At 48.0% G+C, this 23,788-nt stretch overlaps 1 protein-coding gene across 4 annotated transcripts; it reads left to right on the top strand.

The window, feature by feature from the left end:
• The first annotated feature begins 832 nt into the window (after positions 1-832).
• On the top strand, positions 833-15,794 carry snx7 (sorting nexin 7). Of its 4 annotated transcripts, none has more exons than XM_047023609.1 (10): positions 833-1,028; positions 2,108-2,302; positions 2,463-2,573; positions 3,295-3,459; positions 4,272-4,470; positions 4,757-4,959; positions 5,172-5,258; positions 6,889-6,990; positions 8,642-8,794; positions 9,334-9,649. In XM_047023609.1, exons 1-10 carry the CDS (start codon positions 912-914, stop codon positions 9,355-9,357), a joined length of 1,356 nt encoding a protein of 451 aa, XP_046879565.1. In that variant the 5' UTR covers positions 833-911; the 3' UTR covers positions 9,358-9,649. The 4 variants fall into 4 exon arrangements, with proteins under 4 accessions (XP_046879565.1, XP_046879567.1, XP_046879564.1 ...); XM_047023608.1 differs by lacking the exon at positions 9,334-9,649 and adding an exon at positions 14,994-15,794 and having other exon boundaries at positions 835-1,028; XM_047023610.1 differs by lacking the exons at positions 6,889-6,990; positions 9,334-9,649 and adding an exon at positions 14,994-15,794 and having other exon boundaries at positions 838-1,028.
• The last annotated feature ends 7,994 nt before the right edge of the window (positions 15,795-23,788 follow it).

Below are 23,788 nucleotides of genomic sequence, written 5' to 3'. Positions count from 1 at the left end.
ATTGGGAATGAGGACATTGAGGTAATCATGGAAACATTCCAGATACTAATGATATTTGCAAATGCAAACTGAAATATATTTCACTTGTGTTGTTATAGCATTTTAGGGTTATCTACAATGTAACACATTTCCTCACTCCATATTATCTTAATATTTGAAAGATTATTTTGAAACTTATTCGATAAATACAGTCGAAATATTAATATAAAACGTGTATTGCTTGTCTAGCAAACAGTCATGAGACATGAATGCACAATTAACTGTAGGCTATGTGTTGTGTGCATGGCATGTTATACTGTGCAACAGTGACATCTTTTGGCTATACACATGCCCAGTTTGTGCTGTGGTAGGCCAAGTACAAAAGTATATTTGTTTAGCCTACTATGTCTGACTTAACAAACTCACAGGGTATCAAGAAAGGCCACTTCTCTACTACGCGACGTCAAAAAATACCGATCAGTCGTCAATACAATTGTCAACGATACATGCGGCACATGATAATAATAATAATTATTATGATTTTAATTTATAACACACTCTACATTCTGAATCTCAGAGTGCCACAGTAGGCCTACATAATAAAAACATACTTAAAAACTATAATACAATTGATTTAAAAAGTATCAAACTATTCTGAATCTCAAAATAACCATATTGCAATATTATTTTATTCATACTGGCGCAATAACCCCTATAATCCCCATACGACCATACATAACTTTCCGAACCAAACCCGACCACATTTTCCAACTTCCTTGTCCACAGTGCTTCCGTTTCTGCGTAGACTCGATGCGCAGTTAAAGTCCACCTCTGAAGTTTTTTTTTGTTTTTTTTTTGTTTTCAACCCTCCACTCATGAGGTTCATAAGCTAGCTACGTTGACAGTACAGGCTATTATACGTCTGGACGGTAATGAGTGCGGCTGTAGGCGAACCGGCTATTGTCTCCAACACTCAAACAATACCAGCCGACATCTCTGGACAGATGTTGGATCTTGACGAAGACGATGACTTAGAAGTGTACAGCAAGGTAAAAAAAAGGCGATTAAAAACTTTGAAAGTTAGCCAATGCTCTTGTTGACTAATGTTTGGATGGAATTCTTGCTACGTGGAAAGTTGACTCCGTGCGCAAATAGTGCATCGATGTCCAACATCCTTTGAAGAAGTCCTTTGAAGAAGTAGGACTCTATAACTGACATCCAGCAGGCAGTAAATATAATGGGAGAGCTGAGGATCTTAAAAATTGGGTTTTATCTAAATTATAAAGTTATTAGTCCAACAGTTTTCGGTTTATTGTCCCACTGGCTCACACAGACACGACAAAAACATCAAAGTTCAGTAGATCAGGTGCCTTCTGTCATTCATAGCACGACTTGCATCCCGTGGTTTTGATCAAGCTTTTTAAAAACTACCTGTCAAACGTCAATAAACCCCTCGATCGGTTCATCAAGTCTTAAAATCAGGAACTTTACAGTTTAGAAGTGACCTGTTTACGTGTGCCAAAAAATTGCGTGATTCATTTCATTTATTTCCCACTTGTAACGACACTGAATAGACTTGTTACATTTGATCTGTGCTTGTTCATTATTGTTAGTAGGTTAGGGGAGCGGCGCTCGGCATTCTGCTGACTAGGCAGCTACACTAGCTAACAGTTTGTCATAGCAGGAAGCCTTCATGAAAGAACAGTAATGTTGCCCTGCATACAAGGACGCATCAGTTATGTTTAAGTCGTTTGCATACGTATTTGTCTGTTTGGCAGGCTGCATGCTTTGAATGTGACGCCTAAAGACAGCTCGCTAAGACAATTTGTTGGTGTATTTGGCATGACGTTCTGCTTGTTTTGATTTGCACAGTAGTGGGGAGTTTAACGTTGTCCTTCAGACATTACTTTAACACCGGCATTCTGAAAACATAGAAAGATATGCTGCATGTTATGTCGTTGTCACTTGATCACAATATGGTCTGACATGAAAACAAAACTATATAATAATGCTTTACCGCACGAGGCCCTATTTGACTACATTTGTGTAGCAGGTGTCTGTGCTCCAGTAAATGAATGAAGCATTCAGATGAGACCAGTTCACGCCTACTTCATTGTCTCTTGTGTAGGATGTCACTCTGACAGAGGGAAGGGCCATGAACCCATCCATGCAGACTTCACCAGGCTCCATGGTCAACCAGTACAAGTTTGAGGAGGAGGAAGAGGAGGGGCTTGACACAAAAGACCTCTTTATCACCGTGGACAACCCAGAGAGTCATGTGACCGCCGTAGAGACGTTCATCACCTACAGAGTTCTGACAAAGGTGAGAAATGTTTTGATGTCGAGTGGGTGTCTATTCACAATTCCAATGTAGGTCGTGTCTGTCATGGTAGTATTTTGAATCGGCAAAAAGAAAAGTTATCCTCTCGTGGTGGCTGCTGCGCGTCTTAATGTGCGTCCACATCCTCTTTCTTTTCCCGCAGACTACCCGCAGCGAGTTTGACTCCAGCGAGTATGAAGTTCGCAGGCGATACCAAGACTTCCTGTGGCTCAAAAGCAAGCTTGAAGAGACCCATCCCACACTCATTGTTCATGTGGGTAGACAGTCACACCTGACACAAATATATATATATATATATATATTTTAAAGTTTGATTCTTTGGAACTTTTCTCAAGCGTATGTTTTTTTAATGCTTCTTTCACACCTGCACACTCATGTCGTGTGCGGATGTAGAAGACCTACGGTACTTAGGAATGGTTTGCTGGACCCAATGCTAGTTTCCTCAAAGATCACAATGACTGTTGCTTATAGACGTGTTGCTCTTGTTGGTTAGTGGTAATTGATTTAAACTGTTGTACTCACTGCGAAATATTTAATTTTAATTTATCTATTTTTTTTTTTTTTTACTGTTGCTTGCTTTTCTACAGGTACACTTGCACTTATAGCAATTCATGTTGTTTAACTGTAACTTGCTTAACTACATGGTCTTATGGTACTTCCCTTTGGCAGTTATTTTTGGTTGTTCACAATATGTGCTTCATGTTTTGGCTACCCGCAATGTTTTGGGCTATCTTGTTGTTATTATCAGTGACCTATGCACTTTGTAAAGCGTTCTCTCGGAAGTCGCTTTGGATAAAAGCGTCTGCTAAATGAACACATGTAAATGTAATGTAAGACCTAGTCTAGCCCCCAAAGCTGAAGACTGACGTAGCCCGTGCTTGTCGTCAGGCCTCAGACGGGTGTAATCGGCACCCAGGTATGGTGGCCCAACCACCTCTGCTACACACCTTGATCTCCTTGTGTCCTATCCTCAGCCACTTCCAGAGAAGTTTGTGATGAAGGGGATGGTGGAGAGGTTCAACAATGACTTCATCGACACACGGCGGAAGGCTCTCCACAAGTTCCTGAACCGCGTGTCCGACCACCCTATCCTGTCCTGCAGCGACGACTTCAAAGTCTTCCTCACGGCACAGGCCTGGGTAAGTGCACTGTAAAAGGCTGGCACGCACCGGCAAGCATTTAGCCCAAAAAATGCGATTCGGTTTTATGTATGCGGTAACGTACGGATGTGAAAAGGGTTTTCCTGTGAGGATCCTGTACATTCTTCGAGAAGCCAAACGATTTCAAATGGGACTCTCACAACCTCTCAAGTTCTGTCACCTGTTTTCACACACACACACATACGCACACACACTCACACGTACACTATAGTCTTCCCTCTAACTGGCACCCAAATCTGATTACCGCTAGTATCCAGTTAGCGTAATAGTATAATAAGGCCAGGACTTGAGCATGAATGCTCTCCTTGTGTCCCAAAGCCCAGAAACAAGACCATGACTTCATGCTTACAGTACAGCGTCTAAAGAGGATTAGGGTAACAGCCGCAAATTCAACTGAAACCGCAATTGTTGTATTGAGGTTATGCCTTGGTACCAACGAGTAGGAAATGTAACGCGTCGTATTTAGTCTGGCGTGTGTTGTTTCTGGTCCTTGTTGGTGTCAAAGCAGATTTAAGAAGACAGGATATGTCAAGGAATGGTATAACCTGTTGCAATCCATGCAACCGGATGGAATGTACACATAAGCGTCCTTGCGCAAACAACAATGCGTTCATATACTTCCAAGGAAAACGTATATCGTCGCTGGACGAAATCCCAGTTGCTGCCGAGCCCCAAGTCACACGTTTAGGATGTCATGTCTGTCTCTTACAAGTCCACCTGAGAGTGAACAAAGGACTGCTCCATCTGTGACCCCCCCCCCGCCCCTCCTCCAACACAACACACACATACAGGAGCTGACGTCCCATAAGAAGCAGGGTCCCGGGTTCCTCAGCAGGATGGGGGACACGGTAAGGGCGCTGTCCAACTCCGTCAGGGGCGTGAAGAACCGACCGGAGGAGTTCGCGGCCATGCAGGAGTACGTGGAGGCCTTCAGCCAGAAGATCTCCTCCCTGGACAAGGTCACCCAGAGGATCGTCAAGGAACAGAAGGGTACAGCACACATTTGGCACGCACGTGTACACCAACAACAGACTGGCGTACAGTGCGGGTCACCACCATCAGCAAGAAACAAAAGCTATCTCCCGATAGGCGGGTGAGAGGGAGAGAGCAAGCGAGAGAGATACACAGAGAGATACACAGAGAGATACACAGAGAGATACACAGAGAGATACACAGAGAGATACACAGAAAGAGAGGGAGAAAGAGGGAGAGAGAGACACATGGGCCTCCCGAAAGGTGGCATTGTGGGTAACAAAGTATCCTGCCTCTGTCCCAGAGTACCTGGAGGAGCTGAAGGAATACGCCCCCACCTACACCCTGTGGTCCGGCTCGGAGGAGGAGCAGCTAGCCGAACCCCTGAAGGGCGTGGCCGGCTGCCTGGAGCGCTGCTGTCAGGAGACGGACCAGCAGCTCCACCACCTCTCCGAGGTCCTAGTGCCCACCCTGCACGAGTATGTGCTGTGCTCCGAAGGTCTCAAGGTAAACCAACCTGAACCCGTTGCTGAGCAGTATGTACAACCAAACAAACCCCACATAGCCCCCGAGGTCGAGAGAGAATATGGAGAGGTCAACCTGGACGTAGCCTGGTTTATGAGGCCAGACTACAGACTTTGGCAACAGGCCGAGGCGTAGGTTTTTAAAGAAACCGTCCTCAACCGGTGCGTGCTGTGCGTGTTGATGTTGCCCCTCAGGCCGTTCTGAGGAGACGAGACCACATCCAGGCAGAGTTCGAAGCGAAAAGCGAGGCCCTGGCCACCAAGAAGGTGGACAGAGAAGCAGTAAGTACAATATTGACACTTTTCTTCCCACCCACCCGCCCACCATCGACACCCGCCCCTCTCTCCTCTCCACCCCCCCTCTCATCCGTCCCTCCCTCCCTGTAAGCCTTCAGATTCTTCTGCTTCCAGGCAATTTCCCAGAGATTAGGAGTAATAAAGAAGCACACAGGCAACGAGTGTCTGCTTTCATTTCCAAGAGAGCGGCCTTAAGACTGAGGAGGACAACGGGCCATATTGGAAGCGGCTCGACTCGGAGGATTATCGAAATATCGGGCGCTCTCGCAGGAAGTCCCTCTTGAGCTTCTTCACACAGCGCAGGAAGTTGGGGTGTAAACATTATCTCATTGCACAGCCCCGGCTAATAACGCACTAATGGAATTCTATCTATCGACGACTTGAAACGTCGTCGCCGCCCACTGGCAATATCGCCGCGGTTCGATGGTCGGAAGGGAGAGTGAACCAGGCGTACGGAGTTTTTCCCAAAAGAAAAAAAAAATATATATATTTTTTTTTTTTGCAGGGGAAGAGCTTTGGAGATTGAATGCAAACGTTATAATTTGTTTTAATGCTTCCCTCTCTTACCAATCATGCGTCTCCCTGATCATTCTAATGACAACGAGAATCGAGGCATTCACCTGCGCTCTCCCATCCGGAACAATGGCCTCCTAATGGCCTTTGGAGCCTGAATGGCTCAGTGGCCCTGTGCCCCTCAGAGCAGACGAGGCCGGCGATTCAAATCCAGGGTCTCTATGGCAGCTCCGCACTGCTCCGCTAATGGACGAGGAAATGTCAAAGCCGGGCCATTGCGTCCCTGCTCGGCCTGTCCCCTTCATTAAGACTGAGGAGAGGAGACACCTGGGCACGGGCTCTCTGTGCTTTTGTATGAGCACGTGTTGCACAGTGTATCGTGGTCGTTAATGAGGACAGTAAATGAGGCAATGGAAACCTCAAATGCCAGTTTTCTTTTATTCTCAGGTAAAAAAATAAATAATCATGAGCTACTGGGCTAGCGATATCTTGTATATGCCCCTAAATCTAGGTTTATGTCCATAAAACACCTTTTATACCACACTGTATTTCAGTTATTGTGGTCCATATTTAGAAGTGTGACTAAGGTACCAGAGTAGATAAATTACAGAAATACTGAATTCCACATACTGTCAAAAGCAAAAATACTGTGACACCTGCTAACTGTTAGCATTGTGCTAGTTGGGCCAATGTGAAAATTAGGGTGACAAGGCAGTCTTGGTATTCCAACTGAACATGTCAGTTGACACCCATGCAGTCCTTACCTCGGTATGACAGTTCCATGACAACAGTTGGTGCTACAGTGTCTAAATTACCTAATGTTAACATAAACCTAAAAACAAGTCAACATAAACGGTTGCTAAATCACAGGTCAACAATGTCACTCGCATCATGGAAATTCGCCATCAAATCACCTGGTTAATACAAGTGGTCGTTGGAATGTGGAGAAAAAGATGACTTTGCAGTTTGGCAGGCTAAATAAGGACCTGCCCCCAATACTTGCTGACTCGAGCATTCCCTCCTGTTGCCGGCTGACCCGTGTACTGCACAGTGCATCCTGGTTACTGACTCCTGTGCTTCCTGTGTTGTCATGTGACTGGAGGAGAGTGGGGACCAGGGGACAGTGTGGGGCAGTCTGCTGGGCAGGAACCCAGAGCAGGTCCGCCAGCAGAGGCAGGAGAGGCTGGGAGGGGAGATCGATCAGGTACCCAGGCTGGCCCTCAGACTCAACGTTGACCTCTGTCATGCCATGTGAAGCTTGGAGAGTGCTGCCGTTTATTATTGCTCTCACTACTAACCCTTAACATTGGTTCTGGCTTTGGCATGGCCAAAATGTTGGCATTTCTTGTGGCCTGACTTTAACATTGCTGCTATAGTGGTTTGCATTGTCGATAACCAAGAACCAATTCATGTCAGGCTAATTTTGAATGTTACTAGAGTAGTAGTAGGAGTGTTGTCATTTTCAGTTTAGCCAGAAGATGGCAGTGATGCTGCGGTCAGCAGACTGAGTCACACAGTAAAGCTAGGCGGTCATACATTATTCATAAGTGAGTGTCATTCGTGGAACTTTCCCTGAAGTCTAACATTTTGACTTGTCATGGAAAGCTTTCTTTGTTGTTGGAACAATGTCTGTGTGTGTGTTCCTAATGATGTGTCCCCTTGTTGTGGTAGTCAGTCACAGCCAGCAGTCACAGAGCAAAGCCCCTGGCCCAGCCAGCCCAGTTCCACTCTACAGAGTGGAGTCGGATAATCATCCCACACACACGCACGCACACACTTATAGACATTAACATGCGCACAAACAGCCACACACGCACACACACACAAACTTCCTGAGTCCCGCATCGATCGCCACCAACTTAGGATGAGACTGGCGGTGCCAACAACAGCCGACCCTCATCAGCCTGCCTGTCAATACTCCCAATCTCCTGCCCAGCCTTGCATATCTGAGCAACTCTAATCTGACGCCACAGCCTCCCTCAGGAGCGCAGTGGAGCTTTACTTTCTCTTTCTCTCTCTTTCTATCTCATCTCTCTCTTTCTCACTCACTCTTTTTTTTTGGGGGGGGGGGGGCTCTCTTTCTCTGGTCTCTTTCTTTCTCACCGTCTCCCTCTCTCTCTCTGTTTCTTTCTCTATTTCTCCGTCTCGCTCCCTCTGTCCTCCCTTGTGGTCTCGGGTCTAATTCGTCCTTCCTTCCTTTATCGGGGTGTAGCGATGGGCTTGTTGTTGAGGGCTGTTGGAGTCAAGCACCCCAGTGGGATCCGTTTAAATGACATTACACACACACACTAATACACGTCTCTGCCTGCCTAGATAGCTATTGCCGTGATGAGGGGCTTGGATCAATACCACTGCAGTAACAATAGAGGAAGACCCCAGCGCGTGAGTGTGCAGGAGCTCATGCAAAGTCACTCTTCACTCCAAACAAATGCATGCCGACAGCTGAAGAGTCGGCCATTTTCTTTTGCCAAGTGAGGGCTCCAGGCCATTAGCGTTGCTGGAATCGACAATAGACAGCTATGAGAGAGCAGCAGAGACGAAATCGCCTCAATTTGCGTTGCGGTTCAGCACTGTCCATCCCCTTAACTACCACAGATGTTGCTTTGGGTGTGTGTCCGTGTATGAGGTTGCACTTCTAGGAGCAGATGTTGACGTGCACGAATATCCCCTATTTTCCATCTCTTCCTCTATGCTTTGAATGGCATGCTCATATCTTCTATGAAGGCTAGCGCTTTAGGAACAGTGTGACATTTGTGCGGGCGTCGAATGCCCGCGGCTGTTACGAACGTGAAAAGGCGATTGGTTGCCGGCTCGGGTTGCGCGTCACTGATTGGTGCGTGGTGTCGTGTTCCCAGCTGAAGGAAGAGATCGATAGGCTGGAGGACCGGGGGGAGTGGGCCAACAACGCCCTGAAGGGGGACTGGTCTCGCTGGAAGAGGAGCATGAGGGCCGACCTCAAATCCGCCTTCCTCTGCACCGCTGAGAAGAACGTGGACTACTATGAGAAGGTGAGATGCTCCTCCGTCCGCATCCTATCCACATCCCCCAGACCGTGTTAGCAAGCTGTGTGTGTGTGTGTGTGTGGGGGGGGGGGGGGGGGTGAAGGTGGGATGGAACGGGGGAAAAAGGGGGAGAGTGACAGCATAGAGGGTAGAAGAATCTGGAAGATTGACCGGTCAATGAGTTGGAATGAAAACCCAGACGGGAGTCCGGTGGGGGGGGGGGACACGAGCCGAGGCCAATACCCCGGTCATTTCCATCTATCATTTTTATACGAGTCATTATGGGACGACGTCATATTTGCTGTCTCTGCTGTGAACTTATTTCAGTCGGCTGTTTGGAGCGCTGCCAGTAGAGGGAGTCAGTGTCTCATTTTTATGGCCCGCCACAAATTGGCCTCAGTCTGGCGAGATTGTAAAGGCAGAAGCGGCCAATGCACAGGGATGCTTTGGTGAAGCCCTTGCATATGTCCAGTGCAGAGGAGTAAACGCTGTCTCGTGGAGGGGGACAACCCTTATACATGGTCAGTGACTTATTTTCTCCACAGATGGCGATGACAGCCGAGACATGAGGGAAAGCGGGGCCAGCCGCAGTACTGCCGGCGAACTGTCGCTTGAGAAGCAGAGCTGTCTTTGTTTTCACCAGTTCCAGTGGTGTTTTTGGGGGCTGTTTGTTTTCAGTTCATTTCTTTTTCGAGGCTCCCAAGGCCTAAGGAAACAAACAATGCGACAGAGACACTCATCACTCTCTTCCAGAGTGGCTGTGAGGCTGCTCGTGGCATCCAGGGCCTTTATTATGAGCCCTGAGAGAGAGAGAGAGAGAGAGAGAGGGCAAGGGGGAGTGAAAGGGAGGGCGAGAGTCCAAGAGGGAGGGAGGGAGGGAGGGAGGGAGGGAGGGAGGGAGGGAGGGAGGGAGGGAGGGGGAGGGAGGGAGGGAGGGAGGGAGGGAGGGAGGGAGGGAGGGAGGGAGAGTGACGGAGAGACAGAAGGGACCTGAGATGGAGAGTGTGTGTGTGTGTGTGTACGAGCGCGTGCGCGCGCGCGTCTGTTTGTTAACTACACTTGTCCCCCCCCCCCCCTCCATCTTCCCCCCTCCGAGACCAGCGTGTCGACAGCGTTCCTCCTCTGTAATTGGGAGACGTGGAGGTATAACACACTCGCACAGAGAAGAGTCGACCCCGCGGGAGCAAACCTCGGCGCCTCGGAATGACGAGACAAACTCGCCCGAACCACGGCTCGCGTCTCTGGATCGTCAGCGCCAACTCGTTACGCCGGCAGAGTCGTGTCCTCGCGCGACCGCGCTTTCTCGACCCTCCGTTGCGATTCCGTGTGTTGTGCTCGGCGAGGATCCGGAGTTAGCCGGGGGGGCAGCTCGGGTAACGTGGCCTCGTGCGCACGGGAGAACATCCATTATGACAGGAAGGCAGAGATAGAGAGAGAGAGAGAGAGAGAGAGAGCGATAAAGCGAGACAGAGAGAGAGCGATAAAGAGAGAGAGAGAGAGAGCGATAAAGCGAGAGAGAGAGAGAGCGATAAAGCGAGACAGAGAGAGAGCGATAAAGCGAGAGAGAGAGAGAGCGATAAAGCGAGAGAGAGAGAGAGCGATAAAGCGAGAGAGAGAGAGCGATAAAGCGAGAGAGAGAGAGAGCGATAAAGCGAGACAGAGAGAGAGCGATAAAGAGAGAGGGGGAGGGAGAGAGAGACTAGGGTTGTAGGCCAGACCGTCAAGGAGAGATCCACCCTCGTTGTTCGCGTCCCTCCTCGCACGGCCTGGAGGTAGAGGAGGGTTGGCGTTTCACGCAGAAGCGCTGAGCCAAGCGTTGCTGTGGTGGGGGGGGGGGGGGGGGGGGGGTTTGGCTGTCGACACGGCCTGGTCAGGGGCATCGTCGCCTCCCAGGTGTCCAGCTGTCGGCTGGGGGGGGGTGCTTCGAGGGGTTTGTGGCCACCCCCTCACGAGGTCGTGGGGATCACGGTCGCTGTCGGACATCATCCTTGTTGGCATCAGACACACACACACACACGCAAACACAAACACTCTCTTGTCGGTTCATTCTAATACGTCACTCAACAGTGTTTATCACTGTGTTTAGCGAACATTATTTACCAGCTGTCCTGTGTGTGGTGTGTGTGTGTGTGTGTCTGTTGTGTTAGTAGTAATATATTATTTTTTGAGGTGGTTTGCCTTTGGCATGTGTGAATGATTTATGTGAGTCAAGACAACCTTAATAAGAGGTAACTGCCTGGGTGTGTGTGTTGCAGCACAAAGTCTCAGAGTGCTATCTCACTGACATTGACCCCCCCCCTTCCATTCCCCACCAATCCACGCCCGTCACTGCCCTCCCATTCCCACCCACCCCCTCTGTCTCTCTCTCTCTCTCTCTGTTCCACTGTCACTGCAATAATCTACCCACTGATAAGAGTGGGAAGGAGGGAGGAGCCGGTGAGAGACAGGAACAGATAAGGGAGAAGGAGCTGAGGAAGGGATGTGAGGGAGAGAGGGAGAGAGATATTGATGAGATAAGGGGTAGATGGAGTGACCAAGGGAGGTGGGCGTGGAGGAAAGGGCCCTGAGAGGAGAGATGAAGGGAGAGTTGGAGAGGGGGAGGAAGACGTGAGGGAGGAGTGAGACAGGACTCGAGAGCGAGAGAGAGCGAGAGAGAGCGAGAGAGAGCGAGAGAGAGACAGAGAGAGACAGAGAGAGAGACAGAGCGAGAGAGAGAGAGCGAGCCCATGGTTCTCGCGCGTATTCATGCACGCGCCCGTGCCACGTCTCGCTTCCGCCAGAATGTTGACAGGCAGAGGCCTACATGATGAGCATTACTTTCAGCCCGCTGGGCTCGTGAATTTGAATTGACATTTGGTGTATTGCGCGGCGCAGTAGTCGGCCAAGTTGAATGAGTCTGCTCTCGCGAAATACACTTCAGCAAAGATTCGGTCGAGTTCTGGGTGGAACAGGCCGTGCTATTAATACACACACATAATGCTATGATAAAGCTGCATATCCATATTCTAATGCAATGGCCTTGAGTAGGCGAGAGCATCGGGCATTGCTGAATATCAAATATCATCTGTGTGTGTGTGTGTGTGTGTGTGTGTGTGTGTGTGTGTGTGAGTGCTTTGGCTGCGCTCTGCGCTTTGTGCTATGCATATGTTAGCTGCGCTGTGCATTGTGGAAACCGGAAACTTCAGAGGATTGCCATGGTGACTCCATGGCAACGAGGATGTTGCTTGAAGATGGCAAAGATGTTGTTTGGCTGTGTTTTTTTTGGGTTTTTCTTGGTGGGTTTTTTCTCTCATAGGAACCTTGTCAGTATTTTATGAATACTTTCATATTCTACTCTATTCTGCTATTTATTACTGTACGCTGTGATATCCTTACCCCCTCCGAACACCTCTCTCCCTTTTTCACACAAACGCACACCAATGTGTCCAACGGCGATGCTAATGATGATGGTTGTTTACTTGTCTCCTGGCCAGACGACGTGCAGGAAGGCTAATGGCCAATGAGCCGCCACCTCTGCTGTCTAACGAGCTCCATAATTAGCGCCTCAGCATCCGCCCGCTGGCCGCGTCGCCGGGGCTACGCCAGGTCCATTACCCTGCCTGGACAGGAGCCGTCACGGGGCAGACAGGCGGTGTCAGAGATGCCCGCGCTGCCACACACACACCATCCGTTCCCAGTGTGATGCCGTGATGTGTGTGTGTGAGAGAGAGCGAGAACTGGTGAGCGTGTGTGTTCTGAATTGATGTCAATTGTTGGCAAGGCTCCAACGCCGCCTGCGATTGGACGAGAGCTAATCTCCCCCCCCCCCCCCCGTTGATCTCTGCGTCAGTGATAGCTTCAGTCAGAGACCGGAGAGATACGTTGCCACTTTACTGACTGGGTCCTTATGCCCTGAAGAGCATGCCAGGTGTTGGTTTTTCTCGTGATGGCAGGGACCCCCAAAGACCCAGGCTAGCTGCTCTGGAGGCTACATACCAGCGTTTGTAGCTCTGTTTGGTTGGAGTAGTTCCAAACACGCATCTCGGTGTTGGTGTCCACCCGGGTTGCTTCTTAGCTCCCTCCACAGGAAATAAAGAATGCTTTTTGGCTTTCCGCCTCACTTTTTCTCTTCTTCGCTCTCTCTCTCTCTCCTTCTCTTTCTCTCTCTCTGTCATTCCATTTCTTTCTGCCTCTTTTTTTCTCCTCGCTCACTCTCTTGAGTCTAGAGAATGTGATCAGAGCTAGCCTGGGTTTCTCGGAGGCTACCGGCTCCACACCCGGGGCTCTGGAACATTCCAGAGAGCTTTATCGAACACACGGCACACGGCTTTCCCAAACCAACAAAACCAAAGGAGTCCTGGGATAGGACAGATAGAAAATCACGGTTTAGTCACCAAACATCCCCCGACCTCTTACCCCCTGTTGGGTTCAGCGAGGTCGTTCTACTCCTCCAGGAGTAGCTTGAGTCATCTTCAGACTGTACAGAGTCACTCAGAACTCACTTCAGGTCCGCTTGAAGAACAGACAAAAGTATGAGTCACCCGCAGAGTCTGTGAGCCCTGCTAGAATCAGTGCCATCGTACCAGACACTGTGTTCTCCTGTTTAGCACACAGGTCCACCATCAAGGACTGAGATTGACCGCGTGGCATCTATGTGGAGATTAGACTTGGTTCATGCCGGGCGCGTGTACATGGGTTTTATCGCTACGGGTTAGCCACAGTGTGTTATACCGTGTGTATTATTTGCAAATAGGGTTTGAACTCCCGAGTTCTAGTTTAGTACAAGTGTGTGTGTGTGTGTGTACGTTAGTGAGTGTCTACATGGTAAGTGTAGTATATGTGTACAGTATAGTGTGTGGGTCTGTGTGTGTGTGTGTGCGCGCATGTGTGTGTGTGTGTGTGTGCGCGCCAGATTAGTCATCTCTCTATCTACTGTGATAGAACAGCGCTGAGTCAGCAAGGCTGTTACTGCCAGGTCCTTAAATCGATTAAACTGCCCTCCAGAATGCCTGATTCAGTTTGATTCAACAGCTTCATATCTGCCAGACACTTGGAAACAGGATCCATTCAGAAAAGTTACAGTTACACAGATAAGGTTAAAATCTCCCCAAAAATGTTATTTGTCTACTCAGTGATGAACATTCTGGAAACGTTGACTTTTTTTTAACCGCAGTAGCTAGCCACAGGGATAGATGGACCTCATAAACAGAACTTAAGGTCAGCCAACCATTGGGTTCTCCTTCCTGTTTTCTAGCATTATTTCCTGTTGTGTGCTTTTATCTTCTCACATTCACAGACCCCCCCAGGCCGACTCAAATACATGTCCAAATGGTGAGCAGGACAAACCTTGTAAATCTCACCGTGGTATTGGAGAAAACGTGCCAAACGTTTCGTTCACAGAACACCACGCTGCCTGTCCAATCTCAAACTTAGTAAATGGGGTGACCACAGGACCGTGGGACATTCCTCTATCTCCCTCACCCCCTCCCCTCTCAGGGACCTGTCAGAGCAGTGGCTGCTGGGTGAAAGGTCACAGTGTGTCCGCGTCCTGTGGCGAGGTGCCGTCTTGATTAAGCGTTTGTGACAGGCCAGTCAGCTGCCCGCCCCAGCACCCCTCCAGCCCTACATCACTCCCGCGCCACCCTCAGCCCCCACCCCCCTCCCCCCGAAGCCACCCAGACCATGTATCCGTGTGTGTGTGTGTGTGGACAGAGTGTCCAGATTGAGATGAGTCAGGGGGATGGATGGAGCAGGACTGAAGGGAGGAGAGGGATGGGCCAATGTCTGGTGTTTGGACTCGTGAGGGGGGAGTGCCGGAGACAGAAGTGGGGGCAGAGAGAGAGAAGAGGAGAGGGGAGGGAGCCCCTCTGTGTGGGGGTCACAATATCAATCACAAACTTGGCAAGTAACGCATAGATTGGGACCGGAGGCTCTTGAAGAAAAGGGTGAGGCTGGATTGAGACGCGAGGTGCGTCCGGGCGCCATTGAATGGACAGCTATTACTTAAGGAAACCTTCGACTGCCAAGCGAGGGGAGTGTTTTGGAAAAAAATGTTGATGTGAAAATGGACTGGCTCCGAGGTGAACGTACGTGTGTGTGTGTGTGTTGCTTGCTTGCATTGTGTGATTGCACATGTATGTCTTGTTTGTCAACTTTCTGTCTTTGTGGGTATATTTTACATCCTTAGCTGTCGATCATTTCCTTATGGTGTGTGTGTGTGTTCTAGTGCCTGGCCGTGTGGGAGACCTTCCTGCTGTCTCAGAAGACTGATGGTCTCCAGGAAGGTGCTGAAGATGAGACCTCTTAACCCCCAGTTTGGATCCCCTCTACCTCATCTCCTTAGACCATGGACCTTCTAATCCAACCCCCCCCCCCCCCCACCACCAGCATACAACCATGGATGTCCTGCTCTCCACTCACCTTACACACCCCTACTAAACTAAGCCCATCCACCCCCAATGCACCTTTCCCTTACGTTCTACCCAACACCAAAGACCATCCTACACTAAGGATTCCTACAACCATATTCTGGTTTTAAACCCACCACCGTTTTAATCTCATTGTCCTAATCTCTGCCCGTCTCATTTCATAGTTCCAGTCATTACTCTCTAGTCTGGTATGCATATGCACACACCAAGGCTCTGATAAACTCACCCAAGGCGTAGGTTGATGACCTGGGGCAGATACGGTTTGAAAGTACAAAATACTTGGGATGCACTTGATTTAGTGTGCTGTGCTTGCGACAGGGGCGGAGTTGTCCCAAAAGTACAGCCTCAAAGCACCTTTTCAGCTCATCTGGTTGTATTTGACTGATATGGTGATTGATTGATTTATAGCTTTGCTAATGAGGTGTTTGATATTTTCCTGTGTAATCATTTTACAATAACTCATAATAGTATTTTGATAATGGAAACCAAATGTTTTATACTTTATACATTTTTTTTCTTCTCATTGTTATTGAACATGTAAATCATTTGATCAGGTTTTTTTAGATGTCGGTTTAATAAAGATGAATTGGTACATTGAACTTTAAACAGCTGTGTGTCACTACCGAAATACCCCTTTGTCAACTCAACGTCTTTGCAATTGGGCTTCGATTGTATTTACTATCCAGGAATGATGCCCTCTCTAAAAAAAAAAATCATGCAACCACAATCTGGCTTTTCTAAGTAGACCATTGTTGGTATTTGAAAGAATTCCATGTTATTGACCCATTTGAGAAAAAGCTATAAATGCATTTTTGTGTTATTCTTTGTAGGAAGGGAGGGATTTTTTTTCTTTCTCTCACCACGGGTGTGCGGCAGAGAACAGACAGTCGAGCTGCATGTTTCATAGTAAAGTAGGTTACCCTCTCGGCCTAATCGCATTAAACATTCAAGAGCTCCCTTTAAATAACACATTGCTCTGAAATTAGGGCCTTTATCAGGGGTTTATTAAAAGCTAAAATAAACGAAGGAAGACCCACATGCATGTTAGCTGACGCTAACAACCGTCCATCTCCTTTGTGGCACTGAGCAATTGCTTTCGCGTCCAATAAAATTGGGATTGGGCCACTGCGCAGTTAGGCTGTTGCGTTTTTATCGGCATCTCCGCTCATTTCTCCTCTGGTCGATGCCTTTTGATGGTAGTTCTCTTGGCTGATGGTAGTAAATCCTGGAGGTGAGAGTAGATCCATTATTCAGGTGGTCTGAGAGACAGATTTCTCGGTAGCTAGATGTTGGCCCATGTCTTGGCCCTAGCCACGTGGAGATGAATATTCCAGTAGCCCAGATAGAGAACAAGCCAAGTGTAGCAGAATGGAAAACCCAAGACCCCATGTCAAGAAAGGAGAGGGCTGTGGCCTGTATATGCATGTACATTGTTTTGTATGTATTAATTTATGTATACATCCGTGGAATAATTATTAGAGAATTATTGAACGATGTATCTGGCTACTTCTTAACACACATGACCACATCTTCAACCCAGACCTATAGAGACCATGTGGAGAATAATAAACGAATAAAAGCGGATAGGGTAGGGGAGAGGGGAAAGGCTGAGTTGGAGACAGAAATTAGATACGATATATTCTACTGTCATTGTTTGGCTTCTTGAAATTGGCCGTTCTTTGTCACTGAGCTCTGAGTGATCCCTTTGGAAGGGAGTGACAAGTTGGCCGTCACCAACTTCCTGGTTACCACTGTTCGTTGCGGTAATTACTTTACTTTGCAGTAGTAGCCTGTGTGAAATAATATTCAAGCCTTTCCGAGGGACGTCGACCTTAATCTGCAGAACATTTTGATGTTCAGAGGCGGTGAGGTGGGTACAAGCATCGGCATGCCAACAGCAGCAACCTATAGCCTAGTTTGACTTTATAATCATTAATTCGCGACTTAGCCTATAGGCTACCGCTGTGGAATATTGGTTTAACTGGATCATGTGTCACAAATACAACGCAAAAAGATTTCCACATATTCGTCGGTTGACCTTATTTCTAGGAATGTAGGCTAAATCAGGAAATCAAATATGACTGGTGGCCTTTCCGATGTAGAGCATCATCTATCTTAACAGCTGGAAAGTCAGTCCATGCTGTTACTGAATGGCAATTTTTGACTATAGTCATAACAATAGGGCTATGATATTCTGCTTGGCCCACGCTGGGTGACCTAATGCTGGGGTCCGAAATTTGTCAGCGTGACGTGATAGGAAATAAGGATTCGAGACCTCTGGTGCGCTCTTGACATCACCAGGGCAGTGATGCCCATGTAAATTATCAGAGCTGCGCTTATCTCGATACAAAGAAATGGTTAAATAATGTGTTGCTACTCCGGTAATCGGTGCGCTTCCTGTTGTTTGCTAATAACTGAATTTGCAAGATTTTAAATACACACTAGCCTACAGGTTTGATCTTGTTTTTAACTGTACAATCTTGTTTCACAGTGAAACCATACAAGCCGTAGTTATTACTGCTCTCTTAAATCGTAGCCTACGTTAGCATTAAGTCAGACTCTTCAGAGTGCTTCTGTAATTGCGTCTGCAAGATGGACATTATACTGAGGCCCTGCTTTGCACTTCAGGCTTTAATCCAGCAACAGTATTGAGTGTTCGATATGTGTAAATGGACCATTAAAGGTTTTAGGATGATTGCGGTGCTGGTTATTAGATTGATGGAGCGTTATTGTTATTGCAAATCGTCGGTCCCCATGGGTATCCTAGAGATAGAAGTAGCGTCCATCTTGTTATGACAGGTTTTCTCAATTGCTAAAACACTAAAACCCTGAACAAAGTTTTCAGTTGCCTGAACTCGTGTAGCTAATTGTGCCTGTCTGTTGTCAATACCTTAAACCATTACACATGGTAAAACACAATTTGCAGATCTCACTTAGAATTTTCAGCAAAACTCCAAACACATTCTTATTTTTAAAACACATTCTGCACTCTAATGTACATGTCATCCATACTGGTAAACACAAATGGCATTAATCAAACACAAATAGAGAAAACATGTCATTGACTAAACACAACCACTCAAAATTGATTTTACTTGTTTCAAATGATGTGACACGACCAATATAAGCCAGTTCAGAGAGCAAACAGGTTGTTGAAGGTGGGGAAATATTGCTTGTGATGTCGACAAAGTGCTCTGGCCTAACCCAGCCCAAAGACAAGAAGAATCACATTGATCACATGTTTACTTCTTTGATTTGTGTCCCTTTTACTGTAGTATTGTATACTGTAGTACAGTGCATTGTAGGCTGTAGCCTGAATGATATCTCTGTAAAGTTGGATTCACTGACAGGAAAGGAGTCGTGTAACAGAAGTTCACCGTTTTCAGGTTGTGTCTGTGTTAAACTAGCATTGGTGACGTTGTATTCAGTACATGGAAAAGTAAGTAAGAGTGTGTGTGTGTGTGTGAGTGAGAGAGAGAGAGAGAGAGAGAGAGAGAGAGAGACAGACAGACAGACAGACAGAGATTAAAAAAGCTGAAGTTGTCTTATTTGGTGTGAAGGATAGACAACAGAAAGGAACCCTGTTCCTCCAAGGGCCACGTCACTAGGCGGATCCACAAACTGCTGGATGAACTTTTGACGAGAGTTTAAACCTGTAGAGAAGTTGCTGGATGTTGTGACCTCACAGCAACCGTGTCCCCGAAGCGTCGTTCCCAGGTGGGTTTACTTTGTGAAAATGTCACCAGAGGAGTAGGATTAACCTGTCGCTTTCAGCCTTACACGGTGGTTTTTGTGCAAGTTGTGGTAGGCCTGTGTGTGCGCTCCCAAATAGGGAACCATGTTTTTGATCGTGGCTCCTCACCTGTGAATACATTTACATTTAGTCATTTAGCTCTTATCCAGAGCAATTTACTTAGAGTACAGGGACATTCCCCCCGAGGCAAGTAGGGTGAAGTGCCTTGCCCAAGGACACAACGTCATTTGGCACGGCCAGGAATCGATCTGGCAACCTTCAGATGACTAGTCCGATTCCCTAACCGCTCAGCCATCTGACTCCCCAGGAAAACCTGTTCTCAGGGAAGGTGAAAGGGGAGAGTGTGTGCTGTGCCTGGGAAGACTCCGCGATGGATAATGGCCTCAGCGGTAAGTCATCAAACCGATTCAGGTCCATTGACACACACGCACACGTACAGTGACCTTTCTGTCCTAGAAACAGCATATTGGGTATGGACTTATTTTTGATGACATATTTGCATGATACCTAGGTGACTGAAAGAAGGCAACCGTGTCAAATGTCATTGTGTCATCCAGTCAACAGTGTGTGATGTGAATGAAACGTGTGTGTGTGCATTGTAGGCTGTAGCCTGAATGATATCTCTGTAAAGTTGGATTCACTGACAGGAAAGGAGTCGTGTAACAGAAGTTCACCGTTTTCAGGTTGTGTCTGTGTTAAACTAGCATTGGTGACGTTGTATTCAGTACATGGAAAAGTAAGTAAGAGTGTGTGTGTGTGTGTGAGTGAGAGAGAGAGAGAGAGAGAGAGAGAGAGAGAGACAGACAGACAGACAGACAGAGATTAAAAAAGCTGAAGTTGTCTTATTTGGTGTGAAGGATAGACAACAGAAAGGAACCCTGTTCCTCCAAGGGCCACGTCACTAGGCGGATCCACAAACTGCTGGATGAACTTTTGACGAGAGTTTAAACCTGTAGAGAAGTTGCTGGATGTTGTGACCTCACAGCAACCGTGTCCCCGAAGCGTCGTTCCCAGGTGGGTTTACTTTGTGAAAATGTCACCAGAGGAGTAGGATTAACCTGTCGCTTTCAGCCTTACACGGTGGTTTTTGTGCAAGTTGTGGTAGGCCTGTGTGTGCGCTCCCAAATAGGGAACCATGTTTTTGATCGTGGCTCCTCACCTGTGAATACATTTACATTTAGTCATTTAGCTCTTATCCAGAGCAATTTACTTAGAGTACAGGGACATTCCCCCCGAGGCAAGTAGGGTGAAGTGCCTTGCCCAAGGACACAACGTCATTTGGCACGGCCAGGAATCGATCTGGCAACCTTCAGATGACTAGTCCGATTCCCTAACCGCTCAGCCATCTGACTCCCCAGGAAAACCTGTTCTCAGGGAAGGTGAAAGGGGAGAGTGTGTGCTGTGCCTGGGAAGACTCCGCGATGGATAATGGCCTCAGCGGTAAGTCATCAAACCGATTCAGGTCCATTGACACACACGCACACGTACAGTGACCTTTCTGTCCTAGAAACAGCATATTGGGTATGGACTTATTTTTGATGACATATTTGCATGATACCTAGGTGACTGAAAGAAGGCAACCGTGTCAAATGTCATTGTGTCATCCAGTCAACAGTGTGTGATGTGAATGAAACGTGTGTGTGTGCGCATGTCTTTTACGTGTGTCTGTGTGCAATTCATGTCTGTGTGTGTGTATGTACTGTAAGTGCTCTATTTGCGCGTGCATGTCTGTTTGTGTGCCTATGCGCAATTAGTGTCTGTGTGTGTGTACTATATGTGCTTCTGTGTGCGTGTCTGTGCATGCCAGTCTGTGGAAAAGCCTGTGTTTAGGTGTTTGTTTGTGTGTCTGTGTGTGTACAGTATGTGTTCTAACCCAGCCTCTGTGACATGAATGGTTGATGAGGGTAAGCAGGCATATGTTGACTGTTGTCCCAGCTGGAGCTGCACTTTAGCATGACTCACTGGGAACAGCAGGAGTGTGTGTATCCCCCGCATGGAGTGTCTGGAACTGGGAGAGTGCATGCGTGGCCTACCTGTGTGTGCGTGAATGGATGTGTGTGTGACGTGCGTGTGTGTGTGAGGTGTGCCTGGGTGTGTGTGTGTGTGTGTGTATGGCATACGTGAGTGTGTGTGTGCACTACATGCCTGTGCGTGTGTGTGTGTCCGGGCCTTGCCACAGCGTGGCAGTCAGTAATAACACAGGGAAGGTTGGAGTTGCCGCTGGGTAAAATGATACACTGAGATCCGGGGCTTCATTGTGTGTGGTGCGAGGAAAACAGCCGTGGCAGTCATTCCCCACCCTCAGTCCACATCGTGACCGGTATGGGGCCCCATGACAGCGATGTGTGACAGGATACAATCAGCGGCATGCTATTTCCCCGAACCTTGAAAATCACAGTGTAAGACCTCACTTTTGTGCGTAAGATCATTTGCCTCCGTTTCCTCTCGTACGTTGAAGATAGGAGAGCTGAGAAGATCAGGACTCAGGTTGTCCAAGGTGAAACCAGGTGGTTGTATTGTACGACTTGTATGTGAGACTCCCTGGTCCCTTTCCTCAGTCTGTTAACTACAGCTCCCCCCCCCTCTCCTCCCCCAACCCCTAGCTAGCAAGTGAAGGGTTAAAGAACCCTGGACTGTACAGCACACCTAATTTCCCTCCGGGGAAATTCCCCATTCCCTCCACCCCACCATGGTGGAGCACTGTTCCGGAACAAGGCCCGTGGAGTAAGTCATCCATCAGCGTTTGGTGCTCGCTGGTCGGACAAGGCTGACAGTTCTAGTCAGAGCCAGCGATTCATCATTGACCCAAATGCCACCAGGCCTACACAGCAATGCTAATGGGAATGATGTGGCACTGCTCTACCTTAGCTTAACAAATAGCTTAACAAAGAAGTTTAGCACATCGTATCTTTGCACAGCGTAGTTAAGCACAGTGTTGTTTAGCATAGCATAGCTTAGCACAGTGTAGTTTAGCGTAGCATAGCTTAGCACAGTCTAATTTTGCACAGAATAGTTTAGCATAGCTTAGCACAGTATAGTTTACCACAGCATAGCAGTACCACAGTGAAGACTACCCTGGTCACTCAGGCCAGGCCAGACCAGCCTCAACATGGTAGTGCAACCCAGCTCAACCCAGACTTTTTATATATAGAATCATTGAAATCAAAGTTGCATGGGAACTTGCCTTGAACAATCCTGTATTCAACTTTATCGCTTGGACAGCGATGATTTCTTCGTATGGCTCAGAGTTACAATAACCCAACGTCTCATTAACTCTGTAATGACTGCCTTTTTCACTCCCAAATGCTCCACTTTATGGTCTAAGCCGGTGGGTATGTGATGAACTGATTTCACGGGGAGCGAGCGATCCAGCACTCAGCCAGAGCTGAAAGCAGATTGAACTTGCTGTTAATGTCCTTATCAGCAAACACATCAGCAAGCCCTCTCTTTTGTCTTTTCTCTCTCTCTCTCTCTCTCTCTCTCTCTCTCTCTCTCTCTCTCTCTCTCTCTCTCTCTCTCTCTCTCTCTCTCTCTCTCACTCACTCACTCACTCACTCTCTCTTCTATTCCCAGATGAAGAGGACTTTCACAAGATTCAAAGGAACGGACTGGCAATCAATCAGACATGCCGATGTTTGGACGTGAGGAACATCATTGTGTCACCTCATTTAATATCCGACCAGTGGCCCAATTGCCTCAGTGTTGGACCGAGGAGAGGGGGTGAGGGAAGTGGGGGAGTGGTGGAAGGGACAGGGAGAGAGAGCAGAAGGCTTCTTCCAGCTCTAGATACGTCCTCTCTCCAGAGTCCTCTCCCACAAAGACCCCAAAGACGTAGCCCCTCTGTACCCCGCTGTGAAAGACTCGCAAGGATCAGCTCCGACTGTGCTCAAGCGCCTTCCAGAACGTCCCGCGATTTTACGCCTCTGAAGGGAAACATCGCTCCAAGGCCCAAGCGTGTACCTGCAGACGTGAGCTCTGGGAAGAGGACGTTGCCCCTGATTCACTGGACCCCATCCTCGTCATGGCTCCAGTCAGAAGAGGATGACCCAGTACCATGGAGGTGCAGGGCCCTGGGCAGCCGCACAACCCAGACCCGCCACCTCAGGACCGGGGACACAAAACAACAGAACTGGATACAGTATAGCTCCACAGAATGTGGAATGGACCCAGAACCGCGGAACGTGGTTCAAGCAAGGAACTGCAGAACGTGGTCCAGACCGAACCATGACTTGAAGCTGTTATCCAACCCACAGACCCACCAGCAAAGACCACAGAGAAAAATGATCCCCACATCAACAACAACAAGGTGCTAGACTAGTGGCGGTAGTGTGTTTCGTGGTATGAAGGGTGCTGGCTGTGTGGTTAAGTAGACAGGTCAAAGGACGTCAGGATTTCAGACTGGGCAAGGGTAACCAACGTCTGGTGAAAAATTGATAAATATGCAGGGCTCCTGCAACCAGTTGCTTTTGCATGCAGAAGCACCCCATTGTCGAGAAATTGCGGCTGCCGTTCACAATAGCGTGAAAAAGAACTGAATAAAAGTGCAAATGAGCTATTGTGACCTCTTTCTGGTCCATTTCGGCGCCTGCGATTGTGAATGTCTCATCTTGCAGTGATCACACAGGCAAACAGAGAGACAGGTCAGCTCGACTAAGATGTGCCTGCCATTTTTCTCAACGACGCCTCTTGCTAGTGCTCATTCACTCCCCCATTCTTCTCCCGACTGGAGAACAAACGTGCCAAGGTGTTCTTCGTACAGCGGCAAGAGAAGAACTCCAGAGGAACGTTTCAAAACAAGTAGTCATTTGCATAATTATTGCAATTTGAATGGCGTTGCGG

The sequence above is a fragment of the Hypomesus transpacificus genome, chromosome 8 (genome assembly GCF_021917145.1).
Source record: "Hypomesus transpacificus isolate Combined female chromosome 8, fHypTra1, whole genome shotgun sequence".
Classification (NCBI taxonomy): Eukaryota; Metazoa; Chordata; class Actinopteri; order Osmeriformes; family Osmeridae; genus Hypomesus; species Hypomesus transpacificus.
The sequence above is the reverse complement of the archived record's forward strand: the minus strand, read 5'-3'. Positions and strand labels throughout refer to the sequence as shown.

Coding starts and splice junctions, on each gene's coding strand:
- snx7 (XM_047023608.1), top strand. CDS start 912: ATGAGTGCGGCTGTAGGCGAACCGGCTATTGTCTCCAACACTCAAACA. Junction 1,029..2,107: donor ACTTAGAAGTGTACAGCAAG/GTAAAAAAAAGG, acceptor TCTCTTGTGTAG/GATGTCACTCTGACAGAGGG. Junction 2,303..2,462: donor CCTACAGAGTTCTGACAAAG/GTGAGAAATGTT, acceptor CTTTTCCCGCAG/ACTACCCGCAGCGAGTTTGA.